Source organism: Setaria viridis, chromosome 5 (assembly GCF_005286985.2).
Source record: "Setaria viridis chromosome 5, Setaria_viridis_v4.0, whole genome shotgun sequence".
In the NCBI taxonomy this organism is placed as follows: domain Eukaryota; kingdom Viridiplantae; phylum Streptophyta; class Magnoliopsida; order Poales; family Poaceae; genus Setaria; species Setaria viridis.
The window spans coordinates 35,114,661-35,129,353 of NC_048267.2; the positions used below are offsets into that span (position 1 = coordinate 35,114,661).

Below are 14,693 nucleotides of genomic sequence, written 5' to 3' on the forward strand. Positions count from 1 at the left end.
TATGGGATTAAAGGAGGAGAGGAAGAAAGGCATCCGTGCTGATACCATGCAAAGTCTTCTTTACTCTTGGTCCAAGGAAAGTAAGAACAATGCAGTTGGAAAGGTCTGAAGCAACTGCGCGCATCGCCAGTAACCATTTTCCAGGGTTGCAGGATCAGAGGGCTACCAACGTGAAGCTGCAGAAATTTGTAGTGGGAATCAAGGATTCAGATTCTACCGCTGTGCCGCACAACTGTTTAGCTCATAAAGCTAACAATGATGAATCTGCAAAAGGATCACGCTCACTTTGACCATCTTTGGAATGTAAGATTCAGGCGATGCACTAATGATGGAAATGGGTACAATTAAAGTGAATAGTACTGTGGTGCTGAACAAAAGGGAGGCAGAAAGGTGAAACGGACAGCTTTGTAACAGCAATAACAGATAATTGCTAATCAATCAAGTGTGCTAGTATTTGAAAGCTTGATGATGGTCTACAAAAGTGATTGAAAGTAAAGTGCAGCAGATTTCTGCTTCGTTTCAATCTTAAATAATATAACACACGGTCTACAACAGTTGGGGCCAGTTTGGCAGGGCTCCGGCTCCGGCTCCGTGCGCTTACCGAAGCACGGAGGAGCCGGAGCCGTACCAAACGGCATTGACCGCGGAGCCATTTTTTGGCACATTTGGGAGGAGCCGGAGCTGTTTTAGGCCTGCATGGAGGAGCCCAAAAAAGTGGCTCCGCGGCTCCGGCTCCGGCTACGCACGAGGAGCCCCTCGCGAGGAGCCCTGCCAAAGGAGCCCTTGAACTGCTGTGCATCAAGTGCGGTCATAGCAAATACTGTTAGAAATAGAATGCCCACAAAATACTCAAGTAGTTACAATCTGTACAGTTCAAGTGCCCTCAAGCTTGTGTCAGATATGGCATGATAAGTAATCAAACAATCAAATAATCTTGCACATTTGATAGGAAAAGTTACAAGAATTAAGCAATCCATCGATTGCTAAACTACATGTTCGCAAATGTGGAACTCCTACAACTTCCCTGTGCCTGAATGCTGAAAAACTCCAGAACTATAACTTGAATGAGGACAACTGGTTATTTCTTTCTTGCTTTCCACTATAATACAACTGAATTAACACCACTATTGACTGAAAATTTTGTGGAATATAGCAGTTTGGAATGATCATTCAGGTTTTGACCTGGCCTCAACATGGTATTGACTCCTGCAACCACCGCAGCCCTTAACCTTGTTTCCATAGGCGGAACTGGACCTGAACTGGCCCTTGAATTGTTGCTTTCATTTCTTACTGTTTGCACGACATCCCTTGCTGTTCTTTTACTAAAATCAAGTACACGAGGACCAACTGCATCACTAAGTGACCAGCCAGGTGAATGGCTCGCAATGTTTAGATCCATAGACATAAAATCCTGTCTATCTGTAACAAGTTGTCTCTTTGCAGGTTGCTGTGAAACATTCTCTGTATAAGCTGGTCCATTGCTTATTGGATCAGCAAAGCCAGCATCATTCCTACCATCTGTGTTTGTAAGATTGACCATACAAGTTGGTCTGCCTATTGAAACAGACTTATTTGCAAAACCTGTTGTAAGAGAAAGACTCAGTCCAGGAGAAGAGCTTCTGGACAAAGAATTATCCACACCATAGTCAAGAAAGGATATGGCGGATGCAGAAGATAACTTTTCCCCAGGTATCTGGTAGGGTTGGCGAATAGGCACGGAACTAGGATCGTCGTAAGACAACAAAGTGGATTTCTGATATTTTTCCTTCATGCTTGCCTTTATCAACAACTGTGGAGCAGGAGAACATTGGTTTGCTGCTGAGCCCACAAAACTGTGATCTTTCCTACTCATGTGTGATGCAGGAGTCCACATTTGAGACTGTTGATTCTGAGGAATGCTTGTCAAATGAGGTGGTTGACGTAGCTCTAGATGCCTGGTCTTGAAGTTGGCGCTGACCATAGTTGCATTATTGAGTTCAGCTTGATGAGGAAACTGACTACCAAAATTCCAAGTGCAATCTTTTGTGGTTGGAGAAGCAGTATTTTTTGGTTGCAGCTTTTGGTTATGGAGACCACTGAAACTAGTATTTTGCCCTGACACATTATTGTTAGGAATCCTTGCCAAAAAATCTGAAGAATCATTTATATGCACTTTTGGTATAACAGAATCCTGACAAGGGAACGTTCTCTTCTGGGGCAACTGACGGAAGGCTGTGGAGAGGTAATTTGATTCGATGGGGATATTGTCTGGACTCACTTTCCCCATAGTTGGTACATTATGATCCTTGCTACGGTTACAAACTGAGACAGTCTTACCCATCAAACGCACCGTGGGTTGCTGCAGATGATGATCACCTTGCCCCAGACAACCATCCAGAACTGTTTTCCCAGCTTGAGAGTTGCTTAGACCGATCTTTTTCTGACCTTGCATCGCATTAGTCATGCCACTAACCAACTGTTGTTTCTGGAATCTTACTGTGTTCATTGATTGTGCGTTCCTATATTTTTTTTCACCTATCTCTACATTGCAGTTTGAGATCTCCATTCTTTCAAGGCCAGGCAGCTTCATAAAAGCCATTCCAATGTTAGCAGGACTGCAAATCAGGTGAGGTTTTGAGGACCAGCTCCCCTGGTTATTTGTTGACAGTGGCACACATGGATCAACATTACTTCTGAAGTTACCAGAAGGTCTGGTACATGGGATGCACTCCTTGGCAGGAATACCAGAAGGTCTGGCAGATGGGATGCATTCCTTGGCAGGCATACCAGAAGGTCTGGTAGATGGGACGCATTCATTGGCAGGCATACCAAAAGGTCTAGTAGACGGGATGCATTCCTTGGCAGGCATACTTCTGAATGAAGACATGTCATCTGCATTAGTTCTTGTGCTGAAAACCCCTTGTGATACTGCAGAGGGCAACACGCTGACTTGAGAGGAAAGATGGTTCATGGGTGCAGGTAGTGCAACCACTGCAGCGATATCAGTACTCTTCTTGCCCTTAACCAATGCATCTTTACATTTAGTAGCTTCAGTTCTGGTTCTCACGGCGGGTGAACTGGTAGAACTTGTACTATGTTTCTTTATTTCCTTCGAGCAATTTTTATTCACATCAGAACAACCCTGCAGAGGGTTTCTAGAACCACATTTTGACCTCAGGTCAGAATTAGTACTTAAGGCAGACCCGTTAAATTTCAACTGCATATTACCAGGATCTGGTTCCATTACGCTGATGTTCTTATGATGTGGCAGACCATCCATCCCGACAGTGGAAGGGCGACTTCCTGCAACATCACTGTGAGAGATGAATGCTGGCTCGTTGCGCGGATTTACTTCACTTTTCACCAAATCAACAAGAGGAGATGGCGTCTGAGCAGTGATGTCAGATGCATCTATCAGTCTCAAGGGTACAGCTTCTGGTATAGAATCTGCTTCACTTTGACTTGTTATGAACGATTCTTCTATAACAGTCGGAAGTTCATCAACACCTGTTCGAAACATAGTCTTGGAGCTTTCCAATTCCAGGAGCGGGAGATCTCCAAAAATATCATCTTTGGGCCCTGTAGCATGTTTCACCACTACTTCACAGCCAGTATTTGCTGGACAATTAGTTGACTCACTGACTTCTATGCCTTGCTTATTTACTGAGGAATTTAGTTCCTTTCTCCAGAAAAGGTTACTATGCATTTCATTACAAGGGTCCATTCTTTCTCTGCTTTGATTATTCACACTGCTTTCATGAAGTAGTATACAATCCCATGCCTCATCCAGTTTCTTCCTTGATTCATGTTCTGTCCTTGTACAAACAGTAGAACTTCTATGTTTTCTCAACAATGCCATATGCAACATGTGTTGATGTAAACGAGATGTTGACTGAGGCTTAGAAGTTTTCTCCTGTTAATGAACACATGTTACTAACTGTGAGCTGAAAATACTTTTTCGATGTAAATGAGTGGCAAAATGAGTATTATGCATTTTGGTTGTATGTTGTTCAAGAAAGCATTCAAGAGAATTCTGCAAGGCAGCCATCTTGAAATTGAAATACTTTTTGCTACACTCTTTCTATCAGAAAAGAATTAAAGCTTGTTTGCCAGCAGCACCGCAGACATTGATTGATGGAGATTGGTTTCATTAAGGTAATTTGATTTTTTTTAAATTTAACTGAACATCAGTTCCCAATCATGATTCAGCAAATTTTCTTATCAATAGGCTCAGTTTTAAAATGATACTGCCCCTTCCACATGTATTAATAGATCAGAAACAAACTACTACATCCCCATGTTCCGAGCTTCAAAAGACTAGAAAGCAGCACATTCGCAACAGTGTTACGCACCCCCACTGCATTATCTGGGCATTGCTCAGTACATTGCATACACTTTTCATGCCTACAAGCACCAAAATACTTGCGCATTTGAACAAGCTAGTGGCTCTTGCTTGCCGATGTGCTTGCGCCTAGACCCTAGGACCTACAACTACAATGTGCTCGTGGCTCACCCTAAGACATACAAGCCCACCAAGCGCACATGCACCCATGAAGCAAATGCATACCTTGTTCTTCAGAAAGGACCTAAATTGGAGCACGCGCCGCCGTTTCTTGGCCCTCTCGGCCGCGGAACCCGAGCGGGATTCCTTCCTCTTGGTCCCCCTCCGCAGACTGCCACCCTCGCCGCCGGCTGTCGCAGCCTCTCCGCCATTGGAGCCTGCCGAGAGCCGGGCCCGCACCGCCGCGAGCTCGTGCTTCCACCAACGGGACCGCGGCGTCGGGTCCATCGGCGGAAACGGCAGCGGCGGCGGCGGCGGCTCCCCCTCCACCCAGCAGGCTCCATCGCCGCCGAACGGGTAGCACGCGGCCGCGTCCACGGCCCGCATCCTCGTGGCGAACCCCCTGCGCCATTCAGTCGAACGGGTCAGCCGCGCACGCTCGGGAAGACGGGAACGAGAACACCCCCCAGCTCGCGTCAAAACCCGGCCAAGCTGCCAAACAGGCAGGAACAGAAGCTCTCTCTCGAGCCGCGCGAGACGGAGAAGGGCGCGCGTGCTTACCGTATCGAGAATGGCTCGGCGGCGCTGGCCTTGGCCATCCTGGCGTCCTCTCCCCCGGGGCGCAGGCGCGCTCCGCCGGCGAGAGATGCGGGCTGGGGTCCGGGGGGCGGGGAGCACACAGCTCGGGCTGAGTAAGAGAGAGGGGAAGAGAGGGAGACCACCAGACGAGGAGGCGGAATTTTTTTTTACAAAAAGCGAGTGCAGTCGCAGCAGAGGGAGAGCGGGCCGTGGGGGTGGGGCAGCCAGTGAGGGCCGGGGGGGTGGGGCCCGGCGCGCGGCGGATTTGACGTCGGGGTTCACCGGGTCGCCCTGCTCCCAATTACTCCTCCCCCGCCTCGTGAACCGCGCGTGTTCTTCTTTGGTGGGGCTGGCCGCGTCGTGTACCCTCGCCCCCCACTGCCCGCGGCGGTGGTGGGCCGGGCAACCGAGGGGACCCGACACGGCGCGCAGGCGGCGGCCTCAGGGCTTGCCGAGCGGCCGGGAGCTCGTCCTTCTGTCAACCTGCTCGGCACGCGGAGTAGGGGCAAGGGCTAAACTTTTACCTCTGTCACATCAGATGTTCGGATGCTAATCAGGAGGATTAAATATGAGCTAATTATAAAGCTAATAGCAGAACCCCTAGACTAAATCACGAGACGAATTTATTGAGCCTAATTAATTCATCATTAGCGAATGGTTACTGTAGCACCACATTGTTAAATTATGGACTAATTAGGCTTAATAGATTCGTCTCGCGATTTAGCCTAGGGGTTGTGTAATAGTTTTGTAATTAGTCTAGATTTAATATTCATAATTAGTGTCCAAACATTTGATGTGACGGGGACTAAAATTTAGTCCCCTCCTCCTGAACTCCCCCTAAGGCGGCTACCTGGAGATTGGGCTTAGCTCGCCTGCTTGACATGTCGGTTAGCGCTTAAAAATTCAGTTGCTCCATGTGCCTTCGGAAAGTAGGCAGACCACAAAAGCTAAATTTATAGGAAAGTTTATAATTTTTTGTAGTTTTCTGAGATCAAAAAGTTAATTACATTTTTTAAAAGCTAGTGTATAGCTTTTCAGAAAAACTTAAAAGCCGCAGCTCAAACAAATAAATATTAAATTTGCTTGAGTTCGGCAAGAGAATTGCAAATGTTGTGAGAAGAGGTACACTACCGATATTCTTTGTAGAGACTACTCAAGTAGACGAGTTGCGGTACTTAAGGCATATTTGGTTCTGACCCTGCCACGCCCTGCCAACGCACGGTCCGCCAATGAATTGGCGAGAGATTTTGCTGCCCCAGTCTCGCCCACACGCGGGCGCAAAAATGAACTGGCGTTGACGTGTTTTGAGCATGGGAGTATGGACGAGCCAAATTAACGGCGTTAAACCAAACAAGCGCCCCGGTTGGCTGGGCACGCCAAGTATGGGCGAGGCTGATGTTGGCGTAGAACCAAACGTGCCCTTAGAATATAGAGTTGTTGACGAAAACGTAGTCCCAAGTGGAGGTATTTCTTTTTCGATTTTACAGCGTGTGTACACGACGTAAGCAAAAAGAGTTTGCACGGTAATATAAGTAGATGTATTTCTTAAAAACAAAATAGTAGATGTATGGAGAGATAAAAGGTGACTTGATATTGTTAATTAGTTGGTACGAGTCTAGTATTGAAGTTTAAAAGTTCCCAACTTCCCATCTACGTTCTTCATTAATATTTCACATTTCTGATAACATGATTCATATTTCACATTTCCGATAACATGAAACCTGCCCCCTTTGAACTTAACTCCGAGAAGACCTATTCATCTCTCAAATGTTTAGATAGGCTAATATAGTCACTCTTCTTTCGTTTTAAGATCAATAACTTCGTTTTTTAGCAAACTTATCCTAATGATATGACGCTCCATGTACAATCCTTTCTTTTTTTTCTGATCATGCACCAGACCAATATTGGCATGGCATAGCAAGTGTGAGGACGAAATTTAATTCAAAACAAAAGTTAATGAATTATTCTTCAGATTAATGGTGTTGGTTGTCATAACAGGAATTTAACTCAAAATAAAATTTAATAAATTATATCGGTCAATCCAAAATGCAACTGTTGAGGACGGTCAAAATTGAGCACCGAAAACCGTACTAAACCGGAGCCCTACGGATAGGGGCGCCTTGCACTCCGAGGAGTACACGGATTTTTCACCTATCTGGATTCATTTTGAGATCAACGATGACATGAATTATATGAATTATGAGTAGTGAGAAATCTTAAATATGAATTATGAGTAGGTGAGAAAATCTTAAATAGGTTAAAAATTCAACGGTTAGAATTATGAGTAGGTGAGAGAATCTAAAAATTAAAAAAATTCAACGGTCAGATGGATACAGTAAAAAAATTCAACGGTTTAGATGGATACAGTAAGAGAGGTTAGATGGATATCTTAAGAGAAATGAAGGGTTAATGTGATCATATGTTCCCACAGAAGCGCCCACTCGCGCTCCATGCGCTGAGCCTCTGACGGCCTCTGATTGTACACTCGCGCTGGGTTCGGTCCCATCACGTTTCAGATACGAGGAAATACAGGACGACGGGTTCATCAGGTTTCAGTCTGCAGAAAGGACAGGACTTGGGCGCTTGAAAAGCACACAACAGGAGCTGGACATATTCCTCCGACACGGAAGGGCATCGATCAGTTTGGTACATGCTACAACATCGATCTTACAAGCACGCGTCACCGTCACAAGGGAAGAAATCGTTGTTGGCTCACGGGAAGGGCGCGTGGCGCTTCATCTCGGCCGGGACGACGTCCACAGCGAATCCCTTGCCGTGCTGCCGCCAGTAGTCGGCGTTGGGGTTGATCCACTCCGGCTCGTCCATCTCCACCCTGGCCGCCTTGAGCCCTCCCGCGGAGGTGTCGACCCCGTACCTCTCGTCGCGGCCGCGCACCAGGTCGGCGCGCGCGCGGCCCGGGTCCTCGGCCTGCGGCGACATCATGAGCGCCGGCGCGCCGAGGGGCAGCGCGTCGCCGCGGTCCACCTGCCAGGTGCACCAGAACTTGCCGTACGTCTTGGCGAGGCTCGCCATCTCCGAGCTCTGCAGCGCCTCCGGCACGCCCACGGCCGTCCACAGCCCGGCCTTCACCTCGTACGCGTGCGAGTGCCACAGCCGCTGCTCCTCCGGCGGCAGGCCCTCGAAGATGGCGTCCGACACGATGTACTCCACGCCTGGACACACAACGGAACGGGGAGAGAGAGGGAGTCAACGCTATCACAATTCGCAACGGCAGTTTTGTAACTAACGGTGCGGCGTGCAGCCGTGCAGGTGCGGAGAGGCGGCGGCGCGCACCGATGAGGCGAGCGGAGGGCTTGTCGGAGTCGTAGACGGCGCACTGGAGGACGTCCTGGTTGAGCCGGGAGAGGAAGTGGTGGATCTCCATCTGGCGGTGCAGGGCGTGGGCATAGAGCGCGAAGCTGCACGAGTGCAGCTTCATCTGCCGCATCGGCTTCAGGTCCTGCACCATCTGCGCGCCCATGTCGAGGACCTGCGAGGACACCGCCGTCAGCCTGCCCGGCGGCGACGGCTCGGCCGTGCCCGACGCGGGCATGGCGCCTGGGCTCTGATCGCTAGAGGACATCGCTAAGCAACTTCAGGTCGCACGACTGGCTGAACGAGACGGTGCGTGAGCGTGACCGACAACGCGTGGACGTGTGGTTTTATCATCGCGGCTCATGGAGCCAGGCGTCCGACGCGTGCCGCGCACGGGTGAAGAACGTGGCACCTCGCATGCAGCAAAACCTTCCAGACGGCTCAAGCACCGCTTTGTTGATTGACAAAGCATGACAGCACACATGAGAAGACGCGAGAAGTTTGCATCTGTGGAGTGGAAGGTACAGTAGGCATCAGTCGGTCAGAATTCACTACTGCTCTCCTCGAGAAGAACTTGGGAAAGAAGAGAGCATTCTATACCGACTTAAGGATCCTTTGTGTTTGAGCGTGAATGGAAACGAGAGACAATAGGGACCGAACGATCAAACTTTATTCAAACTGATAGTAATGATGTGGGTGCCTCGGACGGACGCGATGAAAACTGTCGCGTCCTCCCGTGCCGATGCCGGGTGTGGTAACTGCCATCGTACAGATGGATGAGATCATCCATTAGTTTTGTAACACTCCCCTTGATCGAATCTAATTTTGATCATCCTCCAATTTGAATAATTATTCCTTCAATATATCTGTTAAAAAATTTGAGAAATATATGTAGATAGATATTTCAAGTAAAATTCCTCAAAACCCTATGGAAAATAAGGAGAATAATCATGATATATAAATGTTTCTTTGATCCTTGTGAGTGAAGTTTATAGTGGAGTCCAAAGAATTATATGCTTATAATCATCACAGTTAAAAACTCCAGTGGGGAAGAATAAATGATGAAGCATATAGCTTAAATTGATATTATCTCATTAAAAACTCTGGATGAGAAACTCGAAGGGAAAAACTCATACAAAGAAAAGAGTGTAATATGATGGCATAACAAGTTATTTATCAGAGAGATACTCCCCTGATTCTTGTAAGTCTTTGAGTTGTTTCATACCAATTCTCTCAACACATTTATGGAATGAAGAGTATGGTAAAGATTTTGTGAATAAATCAGCAAGATTATCACAAGACTTTGTCTGCAAGATGTTTATGTCCCCATTTTGCTGAAGCTCATGAGGATAAAACAATTTAGGAGTAATATGTTTGGTAATATTGCTCTTAATATAACCTATTTCCATCTGAACAATACAAGCAGCATTATCTTCGTAGATAATGGTTGGTGATTCGAGTGAACCAATACCACAAGACGTAAGTATGTGGTTTACCATTCTGCGAAGCCATACATTATTTCAGAATGGTTGGTGGATGTAGCTACCAAAATCTGTTTGGAAGACTTCCATGAAATAGCAGTTCCACCTTCTAAGAAAACGAACCCTGTTTGCGATGTGGCATTGTGGGTATCGGATATGTAGCCAACATCGGTATACCCAATCAAAATCTGATCATTATTCCCCTTGAAGAAGAGGCCAAGATCTTTTGTGTCATTGAGATATTGAAAGACATTCTTAACTCCAGTCCAATGGCGTTTGGTAGGAGTATTGCTATATCTTGCTAGCAGTTTTACTGCAAAAGCAATATCCGACCAGGTACTGTTAGCAAGATACATAAGCGCACCAACAACACTAAGATAGGGGAATTCAGGTCCCAATATCTCTTCTCCATCTTCCCTTGATCTGAATGGGTCTTTCTCTATGTCTAGAGATCTGACCACCATGGAAGTTTTAGATAGATATGACTTATCCATATTGAATTTCTCCAATATCTTTTGGGTATATGCACTTTGGTGCACAAGGATTCCTGAAGGTAAATGCTGAAGTTGTAGACCTAAGAAAAATTTGGTTTGACCTAAATCTTTCATTTCAAACTCCGTCTTTAAATGATGATGTGCTTCATCAATATCCAGTTCATTGCCATGATATTAAGATCATCAACATAGATCGAGATAATGCAATCTGTGGGGGATTTTTTAATGAAGACGCATGTGAAATCCTCATTTTTAGTGTATCCCTTCTGCAGGAGGAATTCACTCAATCGGTTGTACCATATCCTGCCCGATTGTTTTAAGCCATAAAGTGACTTCTGCAACTTGAGGCAATACATGTTGCGATTTGTCTTAGGACTTGGTACATCGATTCCGTCTGGAACCTTCATGTATATATTAGAATCCAGTGACCCATAGAGGTATGCGGTCACTACGTCGATCAACTGCATAGATAGATGATTTTGTACTGCCAATGATATTAAATATTGGAAAGTTTTTGCACTCATGACTGGAGAGTAGGTCTTGTTAAAATCAACGCCGGGTCTTTGCGTAAAACCCTGTGCTACAAGCCTTACTTTATATCACACCACCTCATTATTTTCATTCCGTTTCCGAACGAAAACCCACTTGTATCTCATAGGAAAGATACCATGAGGGGTAGGCATTACAGCCGAGAATACTTCTCTTTTGTAAAGCGAGACTAACTCCGCTGCAATTGCATCCTTCCATTTGTTCTAGTCTGAGTGCTTTTGGCACTCTACCATGGATTTAGGATCTAGATCAGGTTGAAGGCATTCAATAATTTTCTCGGAGAAGTATTAGTCGACAATTGTAGATTTTCTATCAAAAGTCTCCCCAGTCTCAATATGAGTCGACAATTGTAGCTTTTCTATCAAAAGTCTTCCCAGTCTCAACATAGTTGGTAGCAATTTCGTCTACCCTTATAGACTCATGGTGACTTCCTGAAATGATATCTCTAGGGTTTTTTGATGTCTCAGTCATAGCGATGTGCACCACCGAGCTAGGCCGCAGATCATCACAATCCACTTGATACGAAGTATCTATTTGGTGTCCGTCAGCTGAAGGTTGACTTGCATTCACCATCTTTCTTTGCTTGCTAGCATTAGAATTTCGCTTGGTAGCCATACTTCTTTCTCTTATTGTTGAGTGGGAGTTGAGTGGTTTTATTTGGTACCTTCACTCTTTCTGGCGTATTCCGAGTGGGAATGAAAGATTTAGTGACACCTTTGTAATTGGTGAATGCATCTGACAGTTCATTTGCAAGTTTTTGCAAATGTATGATTTTCTGAACCTGTAGTTCAGTTTCTGTAGTACGTGAATCAGAGGCTAGAATATTTTGAGCATTCCAATCAATTTCCTAGCATTCTTTCTGGTACTTGAAGTCTCCCCCTAATGCCGAAAAATGTTCCTCATCAAAGATAGAATCAGCATACCAGGCAGTAAATAGATCTCCCATTAGGGGTTCTAAAAACTTAATGATCAATGAAGATTGAAATCCCACAAAGATCCCCACTTTCTTGTGTGGGCCCATAGCAGTATGTTGAGGTGGTGAGATCGGAATTTAGACAGCACGTCCGAACTTACGCAAATGGGAAATACTTGGAGGATTTCCACGTACTAACTGCATTGGGGAAGTATCATGATATGCAGTTGGTTGTAGTTGGACAAGGTCGGCAGCGTGCAGTACTGCATGACCCAACACGACGTAGGCAATTTGCAATTCATTAACAAAGGTCTTGCAATGAGCTTGATCCTTTTGATCAACTATTCAGCCAAACCATTCTGGGTATGGACATATGGAAGAGAGTGCTGAACTTGGATTCCCAATGCCATATAATAATCATTGAAAGCATGAGAGGTGAATTCAGCAGCATTGTCTACGGATTGATTGAATACTATGTTCAGGGAAATTTGCCTTCAACCTTATGAGTTGAGACATTATTTTGGCAAATGCATGGTTGCGTGTCAAAAGTAGACACACGTATGACCATCGAGTATATGCATCAATCAATACCATGAAATACTTGAACGGTCCAAAAGTTGGCTCAATCGGACCACAAATATCTCCTTGAATTCTTTCAAGGATTTTAAGTGGTTCAGCCTTGATTTTGAGAGGAGATGGTCTCAAAATCAATTTCCCAGTGGCACATGCATTGCACACAAAATCGGAGGATTTGGGAAACTTTGCAGTGAGTAAATTATGACCAATATAATTGCCGATAATTTTTGTCAACATCCCTATTCCAGGGTTCCCAAGTCGTGCATGCTAGGTGTGGAATGGATCGACATTATGAAACATTACCTTATATGCAACATGTGCAATAGGCTTAATGTATGTATAGACCAACCTACATGAGAGTGATGGAATTCTTTCGCATGTGCATTTGCCATATTCATTTTATTTAGTGAAGAGAAGAAATTCTCCTTGATTGTCCTCATGGGTTTCAACATGAATCCCATTGAGGGATATGGGTACCCTATGGGTCCCCACCGACCAGGATACTGGCCGGTCCTAACAAGTGGGCCCGCTCGACCAGGGCATGCGGGCTAAGGACATGAAGATACTTGGAGTACACGTCAAGGAGGCCGGGTGATTCAAATCAGCTCGGATATTGCGGGACACGTATTGTAGTCTGACTCAGATTAACTTCCATGTAACTACCAAGTAAATTAGATTCAAACCGACTTGTAACCCTAGGTTGTCAGGCTATATAAAGTGGCTAACGGAGCCTCTCGAGGGCAATCCAACAATCCAATCCAATTTGTAAACCATGCACCAGCGCAAAGCAATACAAGCCACAAGCATACAGGATGTAGGGTATTATTCTCCGGAGGCCCGAACTTGTCTAAAGCCCCCGTGTCCCTCGAGTTCTCACGATCAACGTCAAGTTCTTGGTTTCGCAGTCCCCTCCACCCACAAATCAACCACTTGGGTAACCCTCTGCTGGACTGTCGGGCTACTAAATCTGACACCCATTGCGATGGATATCTCTAAAACTTAGTAGATACGAGTTGAATCAGGATACACTATGCATCCTCAATTATAATTTGTGTACACATGGGGAGTGTAATAGTGGCTCGTCCAGACCCAACAAGCCAACCTCGAGCAGGCCGGCCACAACATCTTCACTACACCCCAGGCCAACCTGGGAGCTATTTTCGCCGACCTGGAAAACCTTCCAGACTCGGAGCAACTAGAGCAGATCCTGGCGCGTATCCACATCGACAACACCCAGATAGAAGAGCGGGCCGATAGTCGGTCCGCATATTCCCGGTCCACAACTACCTGGCACTCTCGGAGCCGATCCGGGCACAGCAGATCTGCCCACCACCGCGGCGACCACGACAACCGCGTGGGAGGTCGGCTGGAGCCCGACCGTGAAGAAGAGGTGGAGCAACCCACCAACCCACCAGCTAACAACGATAACAATGATAACCATGACAACTGACATCGCGGCAGGAGAGGCGATGGCGAGGATCATGGCAGACAAGGTCGGCAATGAGATCTTCATGAAGAGTTGTGCGACCGCTGCGACCTCCACGTTGACCTCAACAACCACCACCAAGAGCGCGATGAGGCTGAGCTCTGCCGCGCGTTGAGTATGATCGTGATTACGATGCTCTGGGATACGGCCGCGAACCGAAACACGAGAACGACCGACGACAAGAAGATAAGATGCGTCACCGTGCCAACTATGACCGCATGTACGGAGCCCCTGAAGACGCCTACGCACCACCTAGGCACGACGACAGACACCCTAGGGCTCCACCCGTTGTGTACAACCTCAAGGACAATGATGACATGGCGATCGAAAGCTTTGCCGCTTTCACTCATCACCTCAGGGCTGTTGAGTAGCCAACCATCAACGAAAAGTATGATGGTCACTCCGACCCCACCATCTAGCTCAAGACGTACAACACCATGGTGAAAGTCGCCCATGGCACCTACGACCAAATGGTCGCCTACTTTTCGATGGTGATGGGTCCCATCCCGCTCCTGTGGCTGGAAAACCTCCCACCGAACAACATCGATAGCTAGGGTCAGGTCGCTAGAGCTTTCAGCGAGAATTACCAGGCTACCTACTGCCAACCTGGTAACACGGAGAACCTTTGCCAAGTCCGCTAGCAAAAGAACGAATCCCTCCGAGACTACACCAACCGCTTCTTCGAGAACCGCAACAGACTGGCCGACGTCGAGGACCACGACATCATCATGTACTTCCACTCCGAGCTCATGAACCGCAATATGTTCTGCAAACTGTTCGAGGCTGCCCTCAAGACGGTCGGGCAGATGATGCAGGTTGC

General features: G+C 46.6%; 2 protein-coding genes across 2 annotated transcripts; both read right to left on the reverse strand.

Annotated features, from left to right (window-relative positions):
* Positions 1 to 846: 846 nt before the first annotated feature.
* Positions 847 to 5,226, reverse strand: LOC117856832 (uncharacterized). The gene is made up of 3 exons (XM_034739258.2): positions 5,042 to 5,226; positions 4,547 to 4,883; positions 847 to 3,892 (listed from the first exon to the last, which is right to left on the reverse strand). The coding sequence occupies exons 1-3, from the start codon at positions 5,077 to 5,079 to the stop codon at positions 1,100 to 1,102; spliced, it is 3,168 nt and encodes a 1,055-aa protein (XP_034595149.1). The 5' UTR covers positions 5,080 to 5,226; the 3' UTR covers positions 847 to 1,099.
* Positions 5,227 to 7,586: 2,360 nt separating this feature from the next.
* LOC117859011 (oil body-associated protein 2B) lies at positions 7,587 to 8,674 on the reverse strand. Its single transcript, XM_034742178.2, has 2 exons — positions 8,354 to 8,674; positions 7,587 to 8,232 (listed from the first exon to the last, which is right to left on the reverse strand). The coding sequence occupies exons 1-2, from the start codon at positions 8,640 to 8,642 to the stop codon at positions 7,772 to 7,774; spliced, it is 750 nt and encodes a 249-aa protein (XP_034598069.1). The 5' UTR covers positions 8,643 to 8,674; the 3' UTR covers positions 7,587 to 7,771.
* Between the last annotated feature and the right edge of the window lie 6,019 nt (positions 8,675 to 14,693).

What these genes read in the sequence shown, in the direction of transcription:
- LOC117856832 (XM_034739258.2), bottom strand. Translation starts at nt 5,079, where the DNA reads ATGGCCAAGGCCAGCGCCGCCGAGCCATTCTCGATACG. An exon ending in GCCGAGCCATTCTCGATACG is followed by an intron (nt 4,884 to 5,041) that starts GTAAGCACGCGC and finishes TGAATGGCGCAG; the next exon opens with GGGGTTCGCCACGAGGATGC. An exon ending in GGTCCTTTCTGAAGAACAAG is followed by an intron (nt 3,893 to 4,546) that starts GTATGCATTTGC and finishes GTTCATTAACAG; the next exon opens with GAGAAAACTTCTAAGCCTCA.
- LOC117859011 (XM_034742178.2), bottom strand. Translation starts at nt 8,642, where the DNA reads ATGTCCTCTAGCGATCAGAGCCCAGGCGCCATGCCCGCGTCGGGCACG. An exon ending in GCCCTCCGCTCGCCTCATCG is followed by an intron (nt 8,233 to 8,353) that starts GTGCGCGCCGCC and finishes TTGTGTGTCCAG; the next exon opens with GCGTGGAGTACATCGTGTCG.